The sequence below is a fragment of the Dysidea avara genome, chromosome 6 (assembly GCF_963678975.1).
Source record: "Dysidea avara chromosome 6, odDysAvar1.4, whole genome shotgun sequence".
Lineage (NCBI taxonomy): Eukaryota > Metazoa > Porifera > Demospongiae > Dictyoceratida > Dysideidae > Dysidea > Dysidea avara.
Genome location: NC_089277.1, coordinates 24,461,857 through 24,489,088, shown reverse-complemented (window position 1 = coordinate 24,489,088; position 27,232 = coordinate 24,461,857). Strand labels below are relative to the sequence as shown.

Sequence of the window (27,232 nt, the reverse complement as noted above, 5' to 3'; positions counted from 1 at the left end):
TATTGTGAGCGTAAACCCCTCAGAAAAGCACACTATCATACAGTACGATAGTATCATACAGTACAGTAGGAACCACAAAGGAGTAGGCGTGGCCCATGAAATAACAACACCCAAAAACCAGCCTCAATTTTCCCTGACGACGATGAGGTAGCATTGGTTAGGTAACTAAGCCCAAACAAACTTTCAGATCAACCCGAAACAGTTGCTTTAAAAAGAAAATAAAATTATTTAACGGAATTTTCTACTGACTGACTGATCAGTAACTGACTGACTGATGCCTTCAGACAAGCGTAACTCAAAAACGTCTAAGGCTACGGGCTTGATTTTTTCACTGTTTGACGTCACTCCGGTCAGACAGGTGCCTTTTGGCATACCGCAGTACATCGATAGTTGAAAATTCCAATTTTTTCTGTGTATTTGTATTTAATACAAATCCTATTTTGACATTCGTCTAGGCCGGTGCCCCACCCCCCTGACAAAGGGAACTTATGCTATGCCAAAATTTCAGTGTTTAGTGTGCTATGAATGTATCTAATAGCTATGTTTATACACCTTCTGTCAATAGTTGCGTGGCTTGTAATTTGACATACCTACAGACAGTGCAGTATGAAATGGCTTTTTTTTCTTTTTATTATCAGACCTACTAACTGACCCATTTTTCTTGTAACAAGATTTGAGCAACTACTTTTCAATTAGGTATAGCCTCAGAAAATTTTGACGAAAGAAAAAATTGACAAATTTGATGAATCAGTTCAAGTTTGTCAACTTTTAACTCATCAAATATCCATAAGTGCCTTTAACAGCACATGTTTAGATCTATGATTTCTTAATTTTTGTACACGTTTAATTCATCAAAGCTGATAAAGTGTTGATTCATCAACTTTTCCTTGCATTAAAATTCCTAGTAACGTAAACACTTCAAATAGCTCTGTGGCATCCAAATATGCAGCTCCTCTAAGAAAAGTATTAATAAGGAAGAATAATGCCTCAGTACGGTTTCCTTTCATGAAGAAGAAGATGACCAGCATAATTGAAGGCAAGGCTCAGAGGACAGAGACTCATTGGAACCCCAAAGGTACATGCCAGATATATGTGAACTAGTATGCATAAATGATGGCTGTCTCTAGCCTTGTAAATGTGGTCAGACAGGTAGGAACGGTATACCTTCCATAAAAAGTATCACGGTATTACTAAATATCACAGTATTAATGTAAAAGCCATTGGTATTAAAGTAACTGTCATTTACCTCAACAAAAGCACCAAATACCCATGGTAGCTCAGCAAACCTCATGCTCAGGTACAAATTACCACAAACAAACTTGTTTACATTGTTTGGTTAGCTGACTACATCATCACCATCCTACAAACATTGTCACATGTCTGGTTACCTTCTAAATGTGGGATGAAACAAGCCCACAGGGAGGCCATAGTGCCCAGATGGTATGGCGGTATTAAAAAAACAGGCGGTATCAAAACCAGTATGACTTAAATATCACAGATTACTAACAATACCAGTATATCACCCAGCTCTACTTGCAATTAGGGTTGGAGTAATCATGGAGCTAGTACTTAATGATTAAGAACACTATAATTAACTACATGTATATCTATGCATGTTTCTTTGCCCAACGTCTACCGGGTGCATCAAAGCAAAGGTAGCTGCTAAGTACTAAAGAAAATCTCACCAGTGCTTTTAAAATAACACCCAGTGGTAGTAGTTGCTGGATGATATGGCTGCGGCTTTTAGACATATTCCTTTGTATCAAGCCACCACCATATCCAGGCATACAAACTACACTTGAGAAATACCCATTGTTAGCTACAAGCTCATTAGTCACTAGTAATTATGTCATGTTTATTACACTCACCTGGGGGCCCATGTGATAAACATGATAATATACACCAACTGCCTTGACAGTGTATTACAAACTGTGAACATTCCCAATATGGAAATCATATTTGTGACTGTCTCTGGGAAAACCAGTCTTATTGCAGTATTGAGAAATGCCGGTTTTAAGTATTTAGTGTGTTGTAGCTCGACATGTACAGTGGTTGAAACTACATGTACATGTATATACCAAATTGTTACACATTTTACACCAATTCCTTACCTTCCAGAACATCTACTGTACAAGTAAGTGTCCCACCATTTTAGACAGATTTTTGGCTTGGGATTGACTGTATCAGGTAATGAGGTGAACTCCAATAGGGGTGGTGGAGGGGAACATGAGAGGTTGTTTATGAAATGAAAAAGGAACACGTAGGGATGAATTAAGGAAAATTATGGGCCATTCGGTCTCAAAACTAGCTAAATTGAAAGGAAATTTGTAGCACATGTAGGTCTTCATTCAACACCCCAGAGCTATACAGCCACATACAACCATTCCCAGATTGGCCAGAGCTCCATTAAGGCCTCAGATTGCTCATACGGCTTGCCACGGAGTTTGGGAAAAATCAATCAGCAAAAGCAGACCACTCAAGCCTGGCTGAGTGAAATTTGAAAGTGTAGCTTCATGTTTGTGGTAAACCTATTTTAAAGAATGTTAGTGAGCATTCCAAGTATCATAATGTATTGCTTTAGAACCACTTGAAGCATGTTAACTGACAACATAAGGGCATATATTATTGTATCCCCACAATCATTTAGTAAATTCACGAGTAGTTCACACTGCATGTGTATCAATTAGCTATGGTGGTGTGTATCTGGTGTAAGAGGCTAACTAATAGGGTGAATTTAAATCAGTGTTTATTCTAGGGCTGTTAGGGGGGAATTTCCCCCCCCCCCCCCCCCCCTAAAATCTCAGACTCACTCCCTAAAATTGTGAGTGACTACTACACTATGCTTAGGTTTAGCAGTGACACACTAAAATTATCAAAAATGCTCTGAGATTCAATCTGAGAGTGGTTAATATGTAAAATATTTCCCAGGTTAAAAATTGCAAACGCAAACCTTAAAGTGCTCTCAGTATGTATTATAGCGATGGCTATTCGATATCTGATAGCCCAAGTATAGAAAAAAAGCATGCTTAACTCTCAACATTGTCCTTAAATTCCATCTCAAAAAGTGTATATAATTTTGTAAAATCTCTACTTTCAAAATGGCATGCACAGCCATCCCAGATATAATTTCAGAAAGCCTGATATTAAAGAAAACTTCTTGTTTTACCATAACCATAAAAATGCCCTAGTATTTAATTCAAACACCCTACGTTTTAAAGTATTTCTTGGAAGACATCTACGTACATCATTAAAATTCATTATGTCATCACTACCATGCACTCATGCATCAAGCTCTACGACTGACTTCACAAAAATCAACACTCATGAGCCTTAAATGCCTAACTAGATTGGCAACTATTTCAACTGCTAAATATAGTTGTGAACTTGGACAACTATATAACAGACTTTCACCTGGTCACCCCCCGAATTCCTGATTCCCCCCCAAAGGAGAAATCCTAGAATAAACACTGATTTAAATCAGTAGATGTAGTAAGGCATCACTAAAATATTAATACTGTAAATTCGTATATACAGTGTATCCATACAAGCTATTTATTCAGTTTGATTGTGCTGAGCTTTTCACTGTACTTTTTTGAATTAGGATCTAATGAGATCTGAGAGAAATTAAGTCATTGGATGAAGAATACAATATTATTTTTATCTAATAGTAGTAACCATATATATAATAACAATAGTGGTATTATACTGTGTAGCTCACTGTAAGCCTCTTGTCTATAATGAAGTGACAATGTTTGATTGTGGTTATTAGTTATTGTCCTAGTTGGTAATGGAATAATTCCTAGTATAGCAAAAGATATTTTGAAATGTCTAGCATTCCAAAATTACACATGACGTTCTCACCAGATTTAATTTCATGTATAACTGCTTTCGACTAATCTGATGTAGCAATACTTGTCAGTTGATCACACAGATCAAGTATACTTTTCTCTACAGCTCATCCTCTCAATCAGACAATCCAATGTTATCTTATTAGCAGTAGTGGAATTACTATACTACTCAATATCATACAAATCTGATCATCACTGACATAATTCTGTAACTTTCCAACACTCTGTTCATAGTTGTAAGGCATCAATTGTACTATAGTGCTGTAGTGAGTTTTGAGCTGAACAAAATCTATGTATATATATATATCATATTACATATCTTTTCTTACTTTTCTAACATACCTTTATTAACAGCTAATTTGGTTGGAAGTAGAATTACTTCTTGAGGATGCGAAGATGATGCAGATTCTACAATGGAGTCGATACATAATAACTTTTTGTCATTAGATACTGCAGTATTTAATAGTAGGGATCCCCAAGGTTTACGTTTTCCCACCAAAAATTGTTGACCAGCAATTTTCTGTTATGACAACTTGGTACTATTGGTTGGGTGAAGAATACCCAAATGTGCCCTCTAAAACATTTATGACTAGTGTAAGTGCTTTATGCTTTCTGATTGACTAATGCCTTCAGACAAGCATAATAATTATCGCTATGGGTTTGATTCTTCACTGTTCAACTTTGCTTGGGTCTGAAATGTATCGCTTTGCCTACTGCAGCAGCTTTAATGTGAGGGTCATGGACTTTTGTCCTCCTTTGTGTCCCTTGCACTAGTATAAATGTCTGCATTCAAAATGATTAGATTGCATGATTGTAGAGGCACTTCCCATACTGTTCTTCACACACCTTATATGTAATGCTGTGTTATGGGCAGAACAACAATGAAGATGAAGGAATTTTACAGCCTATAGCAGCATTGAGATCCCTCCTAGGATATACATTTCCTACACAGTCATGTTCAGTAGTACATACAACATCACTACTGTAATTTGCTTTATGTTCATGCAAAAAGTATCTTTATGATAAAATTTTCGTACAAAATGTTTTGCATCATTTATGTGAATGACTACTCTATTAGAGTATTTCAATCTCTTGCAAGAACTTTTGTGCAAGAAATTTCTGTATAGTTTTTACGTATAAAAAAAGAGAAGTGAATTACGGTATTCGATCTTATATACAATGATCAATTTTATTCATAAATGCACACATATTTGTACACTACTGTATACCTGTGGTAATATCTGCAACACTGGATGCCACACTGACGGCAGAAAGAGCTGGAATAATGTTAGTTAGTGCTGAACTAGAACATGTGCATAGATGGTGAGGCTGTCCAGCAGTGATATGATTATTGAGCTGTGATGTATCTGGGAGAGTGGCATTATTTTAATAGCTACATTTTAACAGCTATCATGGGCTCTGTATTTTGCAGATGCATGTGCTGGACTCATACGGACTGCACTGGACTCATGGACTGGGCTTTAAATAACTAATTAGCCACTAACTCTTCAGATAGCATAGTTGTGGATGCTTGCCATCAATGACTTACTGAAGGTCAATACGTTTCCACCTTTAGCTTGTAACTAATTCTTTTGCAAAGGTGTTGAATTCTATATCAAGCCTACAGATTTAATTTCACAAATGCATTGCAAATAAGATGAACTCAATTGCAAAAGTAACTGCAAAAAATTAGCTATTTCAAACCCAGTCCACAAGGCTATGACAGTTCATGAGTCCACAAAATATATTAGGCATAAATGAGTGATTGAATAGCAGTGCATGTTGATAGAATCTATATACACTGTACATGACTTTATGTAACAAATGTCTTTGTATCTAATGTCTTTGAGCAGGCTGTAGGACCAGGTGTCCTACAGACCTTCAGCACTTGTGCTGTAAAGCTTTAATGAAAAAAAAAAAAAAATAAAAAAAAAAAAAAAATGACAAGGTAATTCAAACTACCTGAACAGAGTATCTGCTGTCTTGTCTCTCTATGTTGCAGAGCTGTCACCACCCTTGTCTCAATAAACAAGTGAATGAGTGCTAAGGTTATAGTGTGATGCAAACAGAGTCATAAAATGACTCGTATCATCATTAAAGCCAACAGTGCATTTAATTCTTATGCTTTTAAGCAATACTAAAATCTATAAGTTCCAGGGGCGGATCTAGGATTTCTGAGAAGGGAGGATGCTAACATAATGGCTGGTTGGCTAAGAAAAGCGACAACTGGTTAATACAACTAGCTATAGTGTGCGAAGCACACTCAGCATGCGGAGCATGACCTAACTAGTGAATATTCCTCAATTGTGCTGTGCTCAAGGTCATAATTCATAAATTTATTTTTCGGTTTAGCTGATTGGTGACACTCACCTCAGTTTAATACCTATACTTCATGCATAGTAAGAGTTGGCAACCTCATGAAACTTGTGAGAGTGTATTGGCCTAAAAAGAGTAGATTGCAAAATAAATATATGACAACAGTAAATTTAAATTACTTGATTTTGAAGTATTTGGTGCTTCATGCTTTCCTAGTTATATTTGAAGATGTTGATTTTTTTGGCTCACGCACCTTATGAGTTTCAATGGATAACTTAGATAATTTTTCTAACTTGTACAGCTACTGACGAGTACAGTTACTTATAGGCTTGAGTACATTATGCTTTTTAAATTATACCTATTATTCTTTCTGGCAATTCTTTTTTTATTCACCTATTATTCCCAAAATTATTCCCAAATATTCCTGGAGTAATTCCTGGAATTGTAAAAGTCAAATGGATATTCTTTTGCAGCTGAAAATATAACCACTTGCAAGCATAAAAACCATACCCAAAGATCGAGATACTCTAACAGAGCAGTCACAGCTAAACTTGTCTGACTGTTCTATTAGGGTAAGTGACTGCTCTATTAGAATATCTCGGATGTTCCTTTACGAAATTTTCTGCGATACTACACGAAAAATGTGTAAATTCTAATTAATTATTTTGGAAGATCACCCTATTATTCCGGAATTATTCCTGATTCTTTTTACCATCGATTATTCCAAAAAGTATTCCGGCATAATGTACGCATGCCTAGTTACTTAATCAGTGCTCAGGTGAACTTCAGGAATAAAATTAATGTATGATGCATTTATAATGAAAAAGCCTGTGTAAGTTATGAATCTAACTTTCACCTGCAATGAATAATGAGTACAAACCCATAGTCTGCCCAATGATGATAGATTATTATTTATTATTATTATAAGCCTGTGGCACATACAACCAAGACGTACAATCAGTGAGGGCTGCTATTAGAGTGACTGTTCTCTTGATTATCCTACTATATGGAAGATATTGAAGCCACATCATATCATCCGTACCTCTCGGCTGTCAACACCTCTAGTGTGATTCTCACAATCTGAGATGTAATTAATCTCATTCCTAAGGTATTGAATCTCATGCCTACAAGTATGCAATGAAGCTCAAATTTTCTCAATGAAATTTAATTTTATGATTTTTACTGTATGTATCTGTACATAATTTGTGTCACATGTACGTGATATATACTGGCTGTTTACATACATGAGTAAAAGATGCTGGATCAAACTGCTGGATTAATTAAGACATGCCTGGAGTGACCACAGATTAGGAGAGTATTTGACTGTACATGTCTGTAATCTACAACTGTCATTAAGTTATATTACTAAAAAAATTATCTGGACTGTAAGTCCTAAAATGATCACATGCATGGTACGGACCGGATGCACTGCAAGATGAGAAGAAGTGGCTGTAGCTGATCACTGTGAAAGATCCAGTGCCCTCAAAGGGTTAATATGCAATACCAGAATTTAATGGATATCATGTCAGTTTGCACAAGCATAGTTGATGGTGGCAGAATGTACGCATAGTTTAACAGCCATAAACAGTGATTCTATATAAGGTGAATAGATAGCTAGCTAGCTAGCTAGCCAGTGTAGGTGCACAACCACACATGTGCTAAGGGCACATTTTGTGCATGTTTTGTCGGGTTACGTGGGATGTACTTATATAGCAGTGGATTATATATAATACTATTAAATGTCTGCATGTTGATCTCACTCCTGGCAAACGTTTCATAAGTGTCGATACATCAGTGATGTGGCAATGGCACAGTGATGTGTACACACTACTGTATGTATATACATTGACAACATAAGGAAATATTTATTTCTGAATAATACATTATAGAGCTAGTATACAAAAATGGAAATAAGGGAAAATACTGATTCAATGCAATTGAAAACATGTGCCTGAAATTATATACAGGACAGTATGCTGCCATTAAAGAAGAACATGGTACCATGTAGGTTCTAATTGTTTTATTTGTGTCTGACTTTAAATTTGTTCAATTATACGACAATACATGTAATCAAGAGTTCATAATACAAGTAAGGGAGAGAGCATCAAACTGGAATACATCCGGGAAAATCACTGAGTCAAGTAACACATTAAGCCTGTTCACAGAATAAAGCCTTGACCTTATCAACACCAATAAGCAGTTCAATTCTCTATCAGAAGTGTTAATTTGATCAAAGGTAAACTTGACTGAGCTTAACACAGTGATTTTGTACAGGCTATATTGGAAGCTGGATACTCTCTCCCTTACTTATATTATGAACTCTTAATGTAATGTATACAACGTTTAATTATGCATCTTTGAGAACATAAATATATAGATTAGATTTGACTAAATACTTACTCACAAATGTGACTGGATTGGTGAAAAAGGGTCATAACCTTTATCAATTGCATATTGAAATGTGACTGGATCTGTGATATAAGAGGACTTATAGCCTTTCTATTCAACTTTGACATATCATAACTCCTCAATTGGCTTTTAACCTATCACCTTGAAATTACACCTAACACTAGTAGTGTGTTAGGGGTATAATTTCAAGGCAGTATCTTGTCGTTATATATATGCTCAATACTCATTGATTTGCTACAAATACTGAAACAGGAGATATGTACAACATATATACAGTCTTGCAAATAGAAGACACAACCCAGCTAAAAGACAGTCAGTTACACTACTAATCTAAGATTTCTTTTAATTTTCTAAACTGTTTATCCATTCAATGTATTCACTGAGATGTTCCCTCAACCTCTCTTCATTCACTCCTAAACTTGCCAGACTTTTCTTGAATCTAGGATCATAGCTAGCTCTTAGCTTAGTAAAATCATGTGTGGTGTATTGTACTCTGACAGCATTAGACATCACATCATCTGGTATTGGGATATTACAAAATGAGTAAATACGTTGAAGAGTAGCACTCAAGTTGTTCACATACATGGTGAATGGAATAACAAGTTTGTTGTCTGCAGGCTCTTTGTAAAATGACATTTCTTGTTCACAATAAGGAACTTGTGTATATATTACATGATCACGGATGACTCTCCATGTAGCAGGAAAAATACCTTGCAATGACTTGCTTTCTTCAGACATAACTTTCAAAAAATTAATATGACTACCAAAACGATCAACTGGATTTCGCAGTGTTACAAATATTTTAGCATCAGGATATTGCAATTCAATGTTTCTTGCACTTAACAAGAAATGACCTTTCAATAACATTTGCTGTTTAGGTTTACCACGGTAGAACATCACTTTCTTCATCATACAGTCAGTAAATGGCATAAAACTTCTAACGTTATCTTCATCTATTGGTTCTTGTAGTCTAGCAAATGAATAGCCCCAATTCATGAAAGATGAACCCAAGCATAAGTCACAAAAGCCAAAATGCCAAGACTTTAACATACCACCCCACGAGTCTGCTTTTAGCATCATAAATCGATGACGTTTAGTTGCTTCTTTTCCAAACAAACTGTTGTTGTATAAATATTCTTGAAATCCTGCTCTTACTATAAATGGCAAAAATAGTTTCCAGACCCAAATGTAAGGCAGCATTCCTTCAAATGCTACTGGAGCAATGAAGTTTTTAGTGTCATCTAGCAAGTAATCATATAACTGAGTTGATCCACTACGAGGTGCAGTAATCATGAACACTGGCTTCTCAATGTTAATCTTATGGTATGAAGAATACACCAACTCATCTATGTACCAACACAATCCATGGAAGGGTATTTTAACCAGTGAGCCCAGTACTATCAAAAACACTGTTATTCGATTTGTAATTGAAATGCTTTCTTCTGGTTTCCCCTCAGTAAACACAGCAATAAAATACTTACAATATGATGACCAACTCGGTATCATAGGTGGTATTCCCCATATGAACAGACCCAACACAAATAATGGTACACAAGCTATCGATACAGGGAGCCACAAGAGCATTGTAATGCAGTAATAGAATATCATCATTAAAGCAAAAGCAATATTTGGTCGCTGATGATCATCTGCAATGTCGATGTCTTGTATTATGTCATCCATGGTAATATGTGTGGCCTGTACAAATAGAAATACAATTGCATAATATTTTATGCACAGTATGTATGTATACTGTAGTATAGAGACTAAGTACAAGTGAATTCTACAATCCACAAAGATCCAAGTTTGTGGTTTCTATCCAAAATTGCAATGCGTATGATTACAAAAGCTTGACTTTAAAACCCACCATCAAAAGTGTACTTTTTCTGACTAGGTTAAAATATGCTAAATGTGTTGAAGTCACTAAGGAGGTTTCTAACCAATATAATGACTTGGATTTCAAAGATCAAAGCAAATGCATAGCTAATACAACAAGTACAAGGAACAATCTAACTGTTCTAACAGTCTACGTCTGAAGCCTGACAAGTCAATGTTATAACCAGAGTGGTCTCAAGTGATATTGTACTACTTTGGATCTGCACTCCGTACTGCAGCTCTCATTCTCACTACTTTTAAACCAGACACAAGTCCACAGCCTGGTCATGCAGTTGTGAGCATATACGTATACCCAGTTTTAATTACAAAAAAATAATTTTTGTGAAAAAGACATGTGTGCTCCTATTACTGTATCTACATATACCTACGTATGTATGTTAGTCAGTATATGTAACCAAATTTTTGATAATGATGATCTACACACACACCGTGAAGGTCACTTCACCATGAGTGAATGAATAGTCACCCCAATACTCTACACATTTGCACCACAGCCATGTCTCTGATTTCCTCAAGCTGTTTTTCACAACTGGATTTCTAGAGACGTGTTCCAGCCACTGGCACCTTGTAATGCCACTGGCTAGCTGAAACACAAGACTATAGAGACATGAACAGCCTTGAACAGTTGCACAGCTGTTTTCTATGTACATTTCTTTAATTTTCAGTGGTACAGGTTTTCTTGAGAGCCAAATATTAAGGCTGGAGACACCATATGACCCATGCCACTTGGCCATTTTCTGTTCATATATCAATCACACATGGTGTTACAGATACCTTCGTGAAAAAAGGTGCTCAAAATAATGGTTATATCAATAGGTAGCTTGCTGTGGATTGAATTGAAATAAACACTACAGTTAAGTTATATGGCTGGCTGCATTCACGGTGAAAATTTCAAACTCGTGGCTTCTGACCTTCCCACGCTATTAATACTGGATTGAAATGTTTAAAATAGCATAAATTATCTCACAATCTATTGATGTGTGTAGATTGACGTTTTCCCAAATTAGGTCACGTATATGCACCTGCATGAGCAAATCTATCTAATTGTAAAGAAGCCAGCATGTGAGAAATAAACACAAAATGCAACTTCAGCTAAGCTTTGCACTGAGGTGGTTTCTTTTAACCAGTTTGTTGTGAATGACCCTCCTATTGGATTCTTCAGTAAACAGGCAAAAAACAAATGATTAAAAATGAAGAGCTTAGCTGAAGAGCTTAGCCTTGAGACTTAGTTGAGAGAAATTTGAGGAAAAAACAAATAATACACAAACTATAAAAAGTTGAGAAGATGCTGCTGTGTGTAATATGCTATTTAAGGTAGAGTGCTTGTTTAGCAGTACAAAGAAATATACAACAAATTGAATTGGCAAATTCTGAATGGCATATGGGTTTTTAAAACAGTGCAACATCTATAGTTTCTTGGTGTGCTCAATCAACAATTTGTAAACTCGTGTTTCAATGGGTCAGACATGTCTTTTTATTGTGTATGCCACAATTACAAACAAGTTAACAGTACCATACAGGTTTTAACCATGGGATATCATTGCTTTTGTTTAATTATGGGACAATTTATGTAGTGTAGCACTAAATAAATACGCACTTCTGGGCACAACTACTCCTGCAATGGAGATAGATCAACTAGACTGCATAAACCAGTAGATGTGTTTCACTATTTTCTACAGAATTATGTTCAGTATATGTACATTACGTAAAGTCTCAAAATACAACAAAAGTATGTGCAACACGGTTAGCTATGCTCCTACGTAGTCTAAGATTCCTTATTATTTTCTAAACTGCCTATCCATTCAATGTATTCATTGAGGTGATCCTTTAACCTCTCTTCATCCACTCCTAAACTTGACAGACTCCGTTTGAATCTAGGATCATAGCTAGCTCGGCGTTCAGTAAAATCATGTGTGGTATGTTGTACCCTGATAGCATTAGACATCACATCATCTGGTATTGGGATATTGCAAAATGAGTAAATATGTTGAAGAGTAGCACTCAAGTTGTTCACATACATGGTGAATGGAATAACAAGCTTGTTGTCTGCAGGCTCTTTGTAAAATGACATTTCTTGCTCACAATAAGGAACTTCTGTGTGTATTACATGATCACGAATAACCATCCAGGTTGAAGGAATTAAACCTTGTAAAAATTTGCTTTCTTCAGATATAACTTTAAAAAAATTAATGCTACTACATAAGCGTTTCACCGGGTCTCGTACCACCACAAAAAATTTAACTTTAGGATAACGTTGCTCAATATTTCTTGCATTTAACAAAAAATGGCCTTTCAATAACATACGCTGTTTAGGCTTACCACGATAGTACATTACTTTCTTCATCATACAATCAGTAACTGGTAAAAAATTCCTGACAAGGTTTTCATCTATTGGCTCTGGTATCCTAGCTAATGAGTGTCCCCAAATCATGAAAGATGAACCCAAGGAAAAGTCACATGCACCAAAACGCCATGCGTGCATCATAATATCCCAACTCTCTGGTTTCAGAAGAATGAAATGATGACGCTTAGTTCCTTCTTTTCCAAACATACTCTTATTATAAAAATATTCTTGTAATCCTAGTCTTATAAGAATTGGCACAAACAATTTCCAAACCCAAATGTAGGGAAACAATGCTTCAGCTATTGTGGGAGCAATAAAGTTTTTTGTGTCATCTGTTAAGTATTCATTTAACTGAGACGATCCACTACGTAGACCTGTAATCATGAACACTGGCTTCTCAATGTTAATCTTATGGTATGAAGAAAACACCAGCTCATCTATATACCAACACAATCCATGGAAGGGTATTTTAATCAGTGAGCCCAGTACTATCAAAAACACTGTTATTCGATTTGTAACAAGAACATTTTCTTCTGGTTTTCCCTCAGTAAACACAGCAATAAAATATTTACGATATGATGACCAATCCAATATGATAAGTGGTTTTCCCCATATGAACAGACCCAACACAAATAATGGTACACAAGTTATTGATACAGGGAGCCAAAGGAGGATGCTAAAGCAGTGATACAGAATCATCATTAAAGCAAACGCAAAATTTGGTCGCTGGTGATCATCTAAAATCTTGATGTCTTGTTTTAAATTATCCATAATTGTGTACTGTATGTTCCCTATAAACAGAAGTTATGTATTATACAGTATTTCATCAAGTTATGCTGAAATAGCACAGTCTACATAGCTAGACCATATACAGTATACTGGTTATTAATAGCCACTGCTCGTTTAATAGCCACCCCCACATAGTAGCTACTCCATAGCCTAGAATTATTGTCATAAGAGCCATCCTCTGATAAGAGCTGTGGCTAATATACTGATGCAAGTGTTGATAAGACACATTTGAAGCAGAAACTGGGCAAAGGGGTTGTTTTAAGCCAAGAAATAGTGTTTTTGAAAGAAGTTAAAATGATTGATAGTTTTGAAGGGTGATTATTAATAAACAAGGTCAGTCAGGCGTAAATCCATATAAAGGCCACGGGCTGCTGCCAATGGCTGCTGCCACACAAGCCCATGCATAGTAGCTGCCCTCAGATAGTAGTTACCTTTTCATAGTAGCTGCAGGGTTTTCCTTGAAAGTTATGGTAGCTGTGGCTATTAACTGGTAAAATATGGTATATTTGACCCACTGAGCAAAAACTGGTCATTTTTGCACATTCAAAAAGGTTTGTGGCTTCCATAAAATTAATGTATTACTGCAAAGAAAAACACAGTGCAGTGCCCTAAAGGATTACCACAGTAATATTGTGATAGAAAATGTTTATAAATACCTGGAGTAAGCCACAAATTCATTTGAAGTCTACACTTATGGTGATTCACCACAGCATTGGTATACCGTAAGGAGGGAAATTTGGAGGGGGAAAATTTGACGAATCAAGCAAAATATCACTATTGGCGAAAAAAAAAAAAATTGGCGAATTGTTAGCAAAGTGCACACCCTATTGAATCAATTGGATCACTATTTGCTGTGCCTGAAGTAAGGACCGGAATGCCATGCCTCCCAGCAGTTCGGCGCCTGGAGTCAGCTACCAACTAAAAGGCCAGGGATTTTTCTAGAAAATAAATTCAGGGGGGGCAATCCGAGTTTTTCAGAAATTGAGGGGGGCAGAACTTAAATTAGGCTAAATTAGTTTTATTGTAGCTAGCTAGCCATCAACTAAATTTTATGATTTCAAATCAATTTATCATTGTTTCATCATTGGGATGGTTGAGGCAGAGTTCAGGGGGGGGGGGGGGGGGGGGGACAAAATGCCCCCCTTTGCCCCCCCCCCCCCCCTAGAAAAATCCCTGAAAAGGTGATACTATATAGACAGTAGATCTACACCCTCTGGAATAGTGAATATCATACTTATTAATAATATGGTAGGACTTGCTACTCATCACACCCACTTCGAGGTGCACCTCGAATGAAGTTTGAGGATACCATGTGTACAGTAGCTAGCTAGTCGAGGCAGGCTTGGCTCTAGCGTAATGACTGGCCCACTATCCCTTGGTCGAGTAGAAAATTGATTAGTTTGAGGCTTGGTTTGCTATTTTCTTCGCCACCAAAATATTTGGATGGGGAAAATTTGGCGAATTCATGGTCATTCGCCAAATTTTAACGGTGCTAAAGTTTCCCTCCATACGGTAGCTTTACCAATTAGTGGCTGCTTAATGCTATTTCTACTCTTTGATTTATCACCCACCGTCCTTTCCTTACTTATATTGATTTTATTATTTGAATACAATGCAAACAAATATTAATTCAAATATTTGGCTATTCGTTTGAGCATTTTGTTGGCTATTAATTTAATACAAGTTACAGAATGCAAATATTCCATTCTGGTACTGAAATATGTAGTTTGTGGCCACATGCCATAAGCCTGGTTACATTTTTGCATCATGGCAAAGCATAATTGTTGGTAAATTTAAAAGCATATTAAGATAGTAGTCATTTAATTGTGCTTTCTAACCCACTAAAGCCCTACATCTAAGTAACAAAAACTGGGAGTATATGGTAGTTTAACCCAAGGAATGGTAGTTAAACCCCAGTGCATATATGGAAGACAACATATATTTACACATTTAATTGAAAGAAGTGCAATCAAAGCAAATTGAAACCTTACATACATAAAACAACAAACTCAGCAAAATTTGAAGCCATACATGTTGTAAACTATAGTGTTATCCCTAGCAGCCCACTTGTTTGATCACATGAAGGTTGCATGATCAAGTACTGGGGACAACTACAAGTTCAGCAAAAATTGAAGCCATGCACAATGACATGCTTGTCTATCCTTATTGACACGTTGTTTGTGAAGTTGACTGCTCCAAAATGTGGGATAGAAGCTGTTTAAACCCTACCTACACTTGTAGGATATCTAGTTATCAACACCTTGGCCTTGGCTTCACCATGGCCTCAGGTTGATAACTATGATATCCTACTCATGGTGGAGTTTAACTATAACATATGTAATTTAGTAGCAGATCAGGCATTAGTTAATTTTAATTATACATATTTTATAATTATTTTGTAATTTATTAATTCATTAATTACCACTTTATTTTATCGCTAACGTACAGGTTTTTGCAATTGAATTCAGCGACTTTGCAATTGAATTCGTCCCATTTGCAATTAAGTTCGTCGCTTTTGCAATTGAATTCGTCCCGTTTGCAATTGAATTTGTCGGTTTTGCAACTGAATTCGTCCTGTTTGCAATTGAATTCGTCGGTTTTGCAATAGAATTCGTCGCTTTTGCAGTTAACTTCGTCCGTAACAAGAAAGGTAGCTGAAGCAAACACGAAAACATGATGTAGCAGCTGCTACAAGAACTTGTTCAAGTACAACAGTAGTAAACAAATCTTTATAAGGCAATAATTCTTCCTCTACAGCCTATCCAGCAACATTCCAAACTCTACTACGCCATTCACGATGGGTGTGGTCACTCGCGAGCAAGCTAATTAACTTGTCAGACAGCTATCAACTTCGCGTACTACCAGCTTCAATTGCCTTCTAGTGTCTCAAGTGTAACTCTCCATGGCATAAATAATTCATCTCTTAATGAACGGTTGGTTTCTTGGAGCCGTTTTGTTTATGACGAATTGTAATGCAAACGCGACGAATTCTATTGCAAAACCGACTAATTCAACTGCAAAACCGACTAATTCAACTGCAAAACCAATGAATTCAATTGCAAACGGGACGAATTCAATTGCAAAACTGACGAATTCAATTACAAACGGGACGAATTCAATCGCAAAGGTGACGAATTCAATTGCAAAAACCTGTAAACAAACCACCTTAAATAATGCACAGACTGAAGTATCTTCTCAAATGTTTATACTTACCTTGTTTTCCAAAGAAACTTCACCGAACAAAGCTGCTATGTAGCTCTGTATTTTTGTACATGTACGAGAGGGTCATGCCTTGAAGGGATACTACAATTTCTATACATGGTGACAAAAATGCTCACTCTGGCCTATAAATGTGCATACTCCTTACTATAACAAGTACACACAAAAAGAAATTGATTTTCAAATAGAGTAGGGACCATAGCATATCAATTAAAAGTACTGAAACAAGCTGGAGTAGTGCACGGTATTAAATCACAGTAAAACAATCAGAAGTGTATATCCCTACTGTGAATGGTATCTTGAGCACAGTAGGGATATAACACTTCTTATTGTTTTACTGTGATGTACGTAATATCGTGCACTATTCCAGCTTGTTTCAGTACTTGAGCACAGTAGGGATATGACATTTCTTATTGTTTACTGTGATTTAATATCGTGCAATACTCCAACTTGTTTCAGTACTTTTTATTGATGTGCTATGGTCCCTACCCTATTTGAAAATCAAATTTTGTGTGTACTTGTTTGTTAACTTGTTTTGTAAAATAAAATTATTATGACTGGTGAACCTACGCATACCGCATCAAAAGAAAGAAATGGCACCGTGCGCCCCCAGCTACCAATTATCGTCTGAAAAGTGAAGTATTCACTATGCTTCATTATCACAAATCAAGAACCGTTTGAAAAGCACCTCTGCAATAAAAGGAGCCACTACGAAAAATTACAGATGATTACTGTTACAAAGGGAAGCCATCATGTGCTACCACCAAATCGACACTTTAGCTGTCAGCAAAGACAAATGGGACACAAAGGAGGACACTGGTAAGTCCATGAAGAATGCATTGTACGTACTGCGGTATGCCAAAGGGCACCTCTTGGGCCGAAGCAACATCGAACAGTAAAAAAATCAAGCCTGTAGCCTTAGCCGTTATCGAGTTATGCTTATCTGAAGGCATCAGTCAGTCATTCAGTCATTTACTCAGTTCACTAGAAAATTCTGTCCAGTGATTTTTAAAAAAAATTCATAGTAACTTGTTGAAAGCATTTCGGGTTGATCTGAAGACTTGTTTGGGCTTAGTTTTACCTAACCAATACTGCTTCATCGTTGCCAGGGAAAAGTGAGGTTGGCTTTTGGGTAATGTTTTTTCATGGGCCACGCCTACTCCTTTGTGATCCCTACTATACACAAGCACACAGAAAAATTTGAAATTTTCAACTAGAGTAGGGACCATAGCACATCGATAAAAAGTACTGAAACAAGTTGGAGTAGTGCACAATACTAAATCACAGTAAAGCATTAAGAAGTGTTATATCCCTACTGTGCTCAAGATACCATAATGGAAATGCACAGTAGGGATATAACACTTCTTATTGTTTTACTGTGATTTAGTATTGTGCACTACTCCATCTTGTTTCAGTACTTTCTATTGATGTGCTATGGTCCCTACTCCAGTTGAAAATTCCAAATTTTTCTGTGTACTTGTTTGTTAACTTTTTTTGTAAATAATTATTATGACTGGTGAACCCACGCATAATGCAAAAGAAATGGCTCCGCGCGCCCCAGCTATATCAATTATCATCTGAAAAGTGAAGTATCCATTATGCTTCAATAATTATGACTGGTGAACCCACACATACTGCGAAAGAAATGGCACCACACACCCCAGCTATATCAATTATCGTCTGAAAAGTGAAGTATCCGTTACGCTTCGTTGTCACCACCTCTGCAATCCATCCATAGCGAAACAAATGGTGCCACGCGCCCCAGTTATATTAATTATCGTCTGAAAAGTGAAGTATCCATTACGCTTCGTTGTCTGCTATGTTCAACCCATTACACAGCAGTACGAATCAAGAACTGGTTGAAAAGCACTTCTGCAATCAAAATGGCCACTATGAAAAACACGGACAATTTCCATTATAAAGGGAAGCCATCACGTGCTACCACCAAATCAACACTTTTCGCTGTCAGGAAAGATGAATGGGACACAAAGGAGGACACTGGTAAGTCCATGAAGAATGCATTGTACATACTGCGGTATGCCAAAAGGCACCAGTTGGGCCAAAGCGACGTCGAACAGTGAAAAAATCAAGCCCGTAGCCTTAGCCGTTATCGAGTTACGCTTGTCTGAAGGCATCAGGCAGTCAGTCAGTAGAAAATTCCGTTAAATAAATTATTTTTAAAATTCTGTAGCAACTTATTTAGCTTTACGGGTCGATCTGAAAGCTTGTTTGGGCTTAGTTTATCTAACCAATACTGCCTCGTCGTCGTCATGGAAAATTGAGGCTGGTTTTTGGGTGATATATTCCGTGGGCCACGCCTACTCCTTTGTGGTCCCTACTATACAGTAACTATCATACTGTATGGTATGATAATATAGCACATCTTTATTAATCTCTTATAAATAGGGAAAGTTCTCGTAAAGTGTCAGCTTCATACGTTGAGAACTTTGGGGTAATGGCACTAAAGAGTTGTATTAACAGTAAGATTTGTATAGCAACCGTGAAAATATGGAATAGCAAAGTTGCATGTATGCATCATTCATTAAGGTACATGCCCATTTATGGTATCATTACACAGTATGGTAGTAACTGCAATTGATAGTAGGAGTAATACAGCTACTGTATGTCAACTGGCACCATATTTCTAACTAATGGTCAGTCACTACAGCTGTTACTCATTGTCCACATCACCAAAACATTTCAACAAACGATTCAAATGCTAATGTAAGAGATAGTTTACTGCACAATTCTCTTGGCTAAAATGCACAAGGTACAGTAGCTACTGTATGGCAATCTTGAAAAACTGAAGTGTACATGCTCAATATTTGGTTAATCAGATCAAATATCTTTAACAATGGGGAAATACGCGCAGTAGTGAAAATATATGTGGATGCTGATGAAAAGCAGAAAATTATTAAATAGTGACCTTTCAAAGTTGAAATGATTATAAAGCCTGTAGTGTACTGACATTTAGTTTTACAAATACTCTTAAAGTTGCTCGATACAATTTCCGCATGGCTTCACCATGAAATATGTAGAGCTAAAACAAGCACACTATTGTCATAAAGTGCCTTGTAGTAATAGAAATCAATGAAGCATTTTGTTCTCTTCCCTTTACAACAAACAAAACTCTTAGGTGTGTATAGTGCAAGTTTCTAGTTTAGCAAATAATTCCTTCATACTTGGTGCAATGGTGCTAGATTTACTGTTTTACATTGTTTACCTGATTATCTACCATTGTGTGGAGCTACTTTTCTTATCGGTCTTCAGTTCATGTATTAATTCCTCCTATGTCACACAAAAATTTGAAATGGCTTTTAAAAATATTCGCCACTACCAGGTGGAGGCGAGTATTAAAAATCAACTTCTATACAATTGCAGCTTATTTACTTTTGCTTGCCCATCCAAAATTCGACAGTCATATCTTGAAACAACTGGCGACTGCTGTAGTTCATTATTGTATCAAGGATTGTAATGTACAGTGATGATAACAACATAATTATATTCATTAGCAAATGACAGGAACTGGTGGTCAACCACAGTAATGATTACTATTAAGCCTCATTACTGATTGCTTAAATAACACTGTTGAAACCTTAGTTACGAAAATGGGTTTCTTTTCTGTGGTCTGTTCGCTTATGTGTAACAGCTTTATAATATGACCAGGTACTGAAACTTGGCTTCCCTAACTCCATTAGTAAGCCTACAGTACAGTATAGGAACAGTAAAATCTGAATTTCGAAGGTTTTTAATTTTGAAGAAGGCGTATTTTGAAAGTACAGGTGGATTTCAAGTAAATAGAAATTCGTATCACAAATTACAAAAAATATGTAGAGTCTACATGTGCTCGCCTTACTGATGGAATTGAGGATGGAATAATCCCCACTTATGCACAGTGGAAGGAAAGAGACTTGAGTTATAAGTGGAGTAGATAGCAGCCACTGGCGAGGCAATCGGCTCGATCAGGGTATCACACAGTAGCAGACGGCATGGATTCCCAACAATAGCCATTCTGGATACTTTACTGCCTATTGATGCAGTAATGATACTGTTCAACTATTGTTAATAATACTGAGCTTAAAATTGTAAAGAATACACGAGCAGATATGCATTGTTCAATCACGTGAAAGTACGAATTTATTTTTGGAGAACAACAGGACTTGGGAATTTAATTTTGAAGAGAAGGGCCTCTTCGAAACATCTGAAAATAAAAACCCTTCAAAAATAGCCAGCTATACAGTATATATATATATAAAACAATGTTAAAGTCTATGGTATTCATTGAGATACCTAAATAACCACTGTAACAGCAGAGGCTTACAATGGTTACACAGTAAGCAATGACTTGGTATAATCAATGCAAAAATGTCAACTGTTTTTCCCAAAATTACGGATTTTAGTTCACTCAGATTTGTGTTATACTACGTAGCTAGCAGCTGCAGGCTTAGCTGCATACTATAACTTGTTATATGGTAGCTATGAAGCTTTCACACAAATAAGTGCATTGCTTAGTTGGCTAGTACATATAGCTGCATATGTAAAATAACAGTTTGAATAATTTTTTTTCCTAATGTTGTAAACTACAATGCTCAAAATTACTACCGTGCACTGCTACACTAATATTAATTGCTACAATTTGGCAATACACTCTGCAGCTCAAATTTCATAGGTCAGTTGTGAAATCATCTCCGACAGCTCTAAATGAACTGATATGACCTGAAATTTTGTAAATTTCAAAAGATGAAGTTGAAAAACATGCAACAAAAGTTTACAGAAATTAGAATTACTAATTTTGATATTACTGGATTTAATTAAAGATGAAGTGAAATAATTATATGTCCAATAGTTGAAATATGACAAATTTTAAACCATCTTTTAAGTTCATAAGTGATTTCATTGTTACCTAGCCCTTAAAATGAATTTTTCTCATGGGCTATATTTCTAACACATTGCAAGTTCTATCCCACTAGAGATCCTTAACTCTGAGAGTCAGGATCTTGGACACCACTGGGTAAGAAGTGACTATTTTAAAAAGTAGCAAATGTGCAAATTATATCCACCCCATTCAGTGGTGGATCTAGATGGGTTTCTGTTCTTCATTATTCAATTTGTCATAGCAAACAACTACATACCACTGTATTTCATGCAATTGCACTTAACTAACATCCATTATAGCTATTAAACCCTCAGCAACACTTCACTTTTCACCTCCTACTGCATTAAAAAACGATCGAGATACTCTAATAGAGCAGTAATGTAGCTACTCTAATAGAGCAATCAAAGCTACAGCTTAGTCACAACTTTTGCCCTATAGTTAACTATAGTATTTACAGTTTAAAGCATTGAATTTATTTTTGTTAACTAAAAGTAGTCTAAAATTTGACTCAGAGCTCCTAAAATCTCAAAATTTTGAGAAATGTTGATCAGATGCCTTATACCAACTTTCAAAAACTCCCTTTTAAAAATCCTAGATCCGCCACTGCCATTCCATATCAATCATAGGCATAGACGGGGTGGCATTTGCTCAACTATCACAGTTTCTTGCCTTAGGGTTAGGGTTATACCTACAGTACACTACAAACTAAACAGTACACAACAAAACACAAAACAGTGATTAAGAAGTTACTTGACACATAAGTAATTATAAAGGTGATGTCGGAAAGACTTTCGATTACTGTCTTCAAGGATATGTAATGGCACAGTGTTCAAGAAGAAAGTTGTGTTGACAAAAAAAGAATATCTCCTAGAATTAATGGTGGACTGTGGAGGGACTAGTGAAAGATGGTGACTTCTGGTAGATGCTATGGAATTAAATGAAGTGACTATTAAATGCAATAGATGTTTGCTGGTGATATATGTCATTGAGGAAACTGACCGAAAGGAAACTTCGTCTTGACTGGAAAGAAGGAAGGTGAAGTTGGGAGCAACAATCATTCGAAGAAATGGTCCAAGAGCTGGTAGATGGACTCCAGCGACTCCCACAGATCCATCGAGCTGCCGGCTTTTGTAGGGACTCTAGTAGTTGGATATCTCCCAAATTATGGGGATTCCATACGACTGCAGCATACTCTAGCGTTGGCCGGATGATAGCTTTGTATGCGGCACACTTAGCTGCACGGCTGCAACCAAACATTGATCTACGTAAATAGTTCAAAGACTTGGTGCCCTTACTGACAACATACTTGCAATGCTTAGACCAGTTTAACTTGGAATCTACCTGCACACCAAGATACTTCACAGGATTACTCCATGAAATAGGTTGATGGTTAATGGAGTATGTAAATGGAATTGGTTTGCGTTTGTTAGTAATCATCAAAGCTTCACATTTGGTGGGATTTAACTTTAATTGCCAGCGACTAGCCCAAGAAGAAATGGCAGTGAGGTCATTTTGTAGGGAAGAACATTCCTTGAGAGTGTTAGCTGGAGCATAAAGTAAAACATCATCAGCAAACATTTTAACAGTGGAGTGTTTTACAACAGAAGCCAAATCATTTACGTAAATCAAAAACAAAAGTGGACCCAAGACAGTTCCCTGTGGAACCCCAGAAGTAACAATGGCCCAATCTGAAAAAGTACCATTGATTACCACTCTTTGTTTTCTTTTAGTTAGAAAAAATCTAAGCCATGACAGTACTTTACCATGAATTCCTAGAGAGCTTAACTTAAGCAGAAGGCGTTCATGTGGTACAGAATCAAAAGCCTTCGCAAAGTCAAGCAGTAGACAATGTACAGTGTTTCGTTGTTCTAAACATTGAGACCAATCATCAACAGCCTCAGTCAGAAGAGTTACAGTAGATCTTTTATTTCTGAAGCCAGATTGAGAAGGACTAAGTAGTTGGTGACGCTCCAAAGCAGAAACTAAGTGTCGGTGCAAAATACGCTCAAAAACTTTGATTACAACAGAAGTGAGACTGATTGGTCTGTAGTTACTAGGATTATGCTTGTCATTACGTTTGTGTATCGGAACAATATTTCCTGAAACCCAGTCAAAGAGAAGAGTACCTGTTGATAGTGATTTGTTGAATAAGTGACAAAGAGGAATGGAAATATAATCTGCAGCATTTTTCAGTAGAAATGAAGTAATATTATCAGGGCCACAGGCTTTGTTAACACTCAAGTGGCACAGTTCAGCATGAACTTCTTCAGGTGTTATAGAGATTGAGTCGATGATAGTAGGATGTGAGGATTCAGGAGTTAGTGAGTCAAGATTAGAGGTATTTTCCTTGGTGAAAACTGAGCAGAAATATCTATTAAACAATGATGCCTTGTCAGAGTCTTTGGTGATTGTATTACCAGATGCATGGAGTGGAGGGATGGGATTACGATAGCCTTTCACTGTATTAATCCACCTCCAGAATTGCTTTGGGTTGGTATGGCTCTGCTGACACACTAAATTAGAATGACTAGCAGTCTCTTGGCGACACTTTGAACGGACCAGGTTACTGATAGATTTATACTTTCTCAGAGTGGCTGGATTACCTGAACGCTTGTACTCACGATATAAATGCTTTTTCCTGTGGATTAATTTTATTGTAGATTCTGAAAACCAATACTTCATTTTCCGTTTATTCCAACGAACTGATGGAAACACATAATCCAAAGCAGAGAAAAATAAATCTTTCCATTGAGACCATGGTAACTCAATATCACTATTCTCAAAGTCAATAACTTCCCAGGAAACACGGGACAAAACTTCTTTAAAATCATCAATATTAGCTGCTTTATAATTATATAACACACGTTTAATGGTGGACTGGTGTGGTATACTGGCGGATAACATAAAGTGGATAGCATCATGGTCACAACCAGGAAGGCTATCAGTAACCCTCACTGATGAAATCAGATCTGGGTTGGTGGTGAGTAGCAAATCAAGAATATTGTCACCTCTGGTAGGATGAGATACAAGTTGACTGAAGAAGTTATCACAAACAAATTCACATAAAGTATCAGCAACTGGAGATTTAACTTTTGGTGATGTGGTTAACCAGTCAACATCTGGAGTATTAAAATCTCCACAAACAATAAGTGGTAAGGAAGTGGAAGCAGCACCAAGTGCAGAGTGCAGTGATCGTAGCGAGTCTGTTGTAGCTGTAGGTGGTCGATAATAAGCCACAAAATTAATAATTCCTCGAGAAGTGTGCAACTCTAGCCACAACATCTCACAATCACTTTCTAGTCCTTACGATGAACTGCAGTGATCGAATTGCGAATCAAAACCAAGACACCGCCACCATGTCGATTACGATCACGACGAAAAATAGTATAACCAGATGGAATAATATGAGCATCAGGAATTGATGAGTCAAGAAAAGTCTCAGTAACTGCCACTATATCAAAGTGATGCGTGCACAAACACGCAATAAGATCAAAGCGTTTCGGCAAAATACTTCGCGCAAATGCAGATAAGTAATTACAAGGTGTTGAACTACTAACTGTAGACAATCGGTCAATACTGGATTCACAAACTGAGCATATCCACGAATCTTCAGACGGTTGATTCACCATATCCTGATATTCTGAAAGTGTAATCTTCCGGTCACAAGAGACATGAATCCACAAATCACAAAAATCACAGCAGACAGCTGGGTCCGAGTCCGATACTTCACAGTTACAAACTCCACACGGGTAATCAACACTAGATGGACCTGGATTAACGGAAATGTCTTCACATAACAGTAACATCATGATGAGATAGCGACGCCAAGTGCATTTCCATTCTGTAACGCTCACTACGGCAGGTGGTCCCGTCGATCGATACAAAAACACCGTCTCTCCCAACAAGCCCAAAGGATCTTCTTCAATGCGAAAAACAGCATCTCTCTTAAGATAACATCCACGGTGTCTTGCTTCTCCAGATAGCGTCCTCACAAGGACGAGAAAATACAACGCAAAATACACAACCAACCGCGACATCGCTTACACAGGAGAGCCAGGCTATGTATGAACCGGCCCTTGTTATCACTCACTAGATTACGTGTACCGGGCCAAGAAACATACTTGTAGTAATAACGTACAGATTGTACATAACTTGTGCGTTAAATTCACATACAGTAAACACACACGTGGATGCCATGTACCTTGGCTAGAAACTTCTTGATCGTCGTGACACCTAGTGACTTCTCGAATTGCTTGTACTCGTGACCTCCGACGTACTTGCGGATTCACACCTTGAACCGTGCTCACGTGGGCGGAATGCATTCACTTTAGCTGGTCCTTCTAAGAAAAATTACACAGCCTGTGAAATGCTGAAAACCCCTGGCCTCACACTGTACACACTATTGGCTCCATCTAGCAGTCTGTGTATTTTTATGCTCTTTCTGTTGGAGGCCAACCACACATAGCTATCAAACACAGTGAGGTGTCTTCATGCTGTTGTTCAAGTGTTCAGTGCATAGTAGACCCTCTATAAATTGATCCGCAAGGGACATACAATATACAGTGAATTAATAAACTCCGAAGGGACACGGTGAATTGGTGAGGGTTAGTATTGATACCTTGTGTGCTGAAGACCAACTCATCTAGTGTAGTTACCCAAACAATGGTTTATTAAAACTCGGATAGCACAGCAAACATATTATAGCTAGAAATGCAGTGGCGGATCCAGGATGGGGCATTTGGGGCAAATGCCCCCCCCCCCTTCAAGAAATTGCATACAAGATCGAGATACTCTAATAGAGCAGTCAATTACTCTAATAAAGCAGTCACAATGTTCATGAGGCAGTGTAGCTTACCTATGAAGCTATAAATAGGATTTTATTTTACATAACAGACGTGATATAGTTGGTAAGGATAACTAGCTATTATTGTCGTGACCTTTTTTTTTTTTTTTTTTTTTTTTTTTGGTCTTCAACTGTTTTTCAGAAAGGTGCCCCCCCTCTTTCGAAACTCTGGATCCGCCCCTGAAATGAAGGCTTTGTCAATCAAGTTATCATTGATGATATAATTAGTTTTGCACAAAGTATATACTATCTATGGTTTAACTAAGTTAAAAGCTGTATTGACTCACATGATGTCATACAATGTTGCTTTTAAAGTGTACAGTAGGAGAATAACACATCAAAGCATACTATAGCCTATAACTAGCTGTAAATTGAAGCATAGCTGAGGCTGAGGTGTTGATAACAAAGATATCCATGTGACTTCTATCCCACACTTTGAAGCGCATGACTCACTAATAGAGGTGTTAATTGCAATGATATTATAACATGCCTTCAAGTTGGTTATAATTTTGCTGTGCTTTTAGTTACTTTCTTTAGCTGTGGGTTTTAAGATATACTATGGCTTCATGTTGCCTTTGATCCAATTGAACGTGTGAATCAAGATATTATTGATACTTACCTATATACTGGGGTTTAACTTCTATTCGGGTTTAACTACCATATACTCCTATATAGTATTTACTTTGATGTGAGGC

At 37.0% G+C, this 27,232-nt stretch overlaps 1 protein-coding gene across 2 annotated transcripts; it reads right to left on the bottom strand.

Annotated features, from left to right (window-relative positions):
• Positions 1 to 8,777: 8,777 nt before the first annotated feature.
• On the bottom strand, positions 8,778 to 26,023 carry LOC136259055 (uncharacterized). 2 transcript variants are annotated; one of them, XM_066052463.1, is made up of 3 exons: positions 25,896 to 25,969; positions 20,042 to 20,106; positions 12,112 to 13,601 (listed from the first exon to the last, which is right to left on the bottom strand). In XM_066052463.1, exon 3 carries the CDS (start codon positions 13,579 to 13,581, stop codon positions 12,232 to 12,234), a length of 1,350 nt encoding a protein of 449 aa, XP_065908535.1. In that variant the 5' UTR covers positions 13,582 to 13,601; positions 20,042 to 20,106; positions 25,896 to 25,969; the 3' UTR covers positions 12,112 to 12,231. The 2 variants fall into 2 exon arrangements, with proteins under 2 accessions (XP_065908536.1, XP_065908535.1); XM_066052464.1 differs by lacking the exons at positions 12,112 to 13,601; positions 20,042 to 20,106 and adding an exon at positions 8,778 to 10,268 and having other exon boundaries at positions 25,896 to 26,023.
• Positions 26,024 to 27,232: the final 1,209 nt, after the last annotated feature.

What these genes read in the sequence shown, in the direction of transcription:
- LOC136259055 (XM_066052463.1), bottom strand. Translation starts at nt 13,581, where the DNA reads ATGGATAATTTAAAACAAGACATCAAGATTTTAGATGATCACCAGCGA.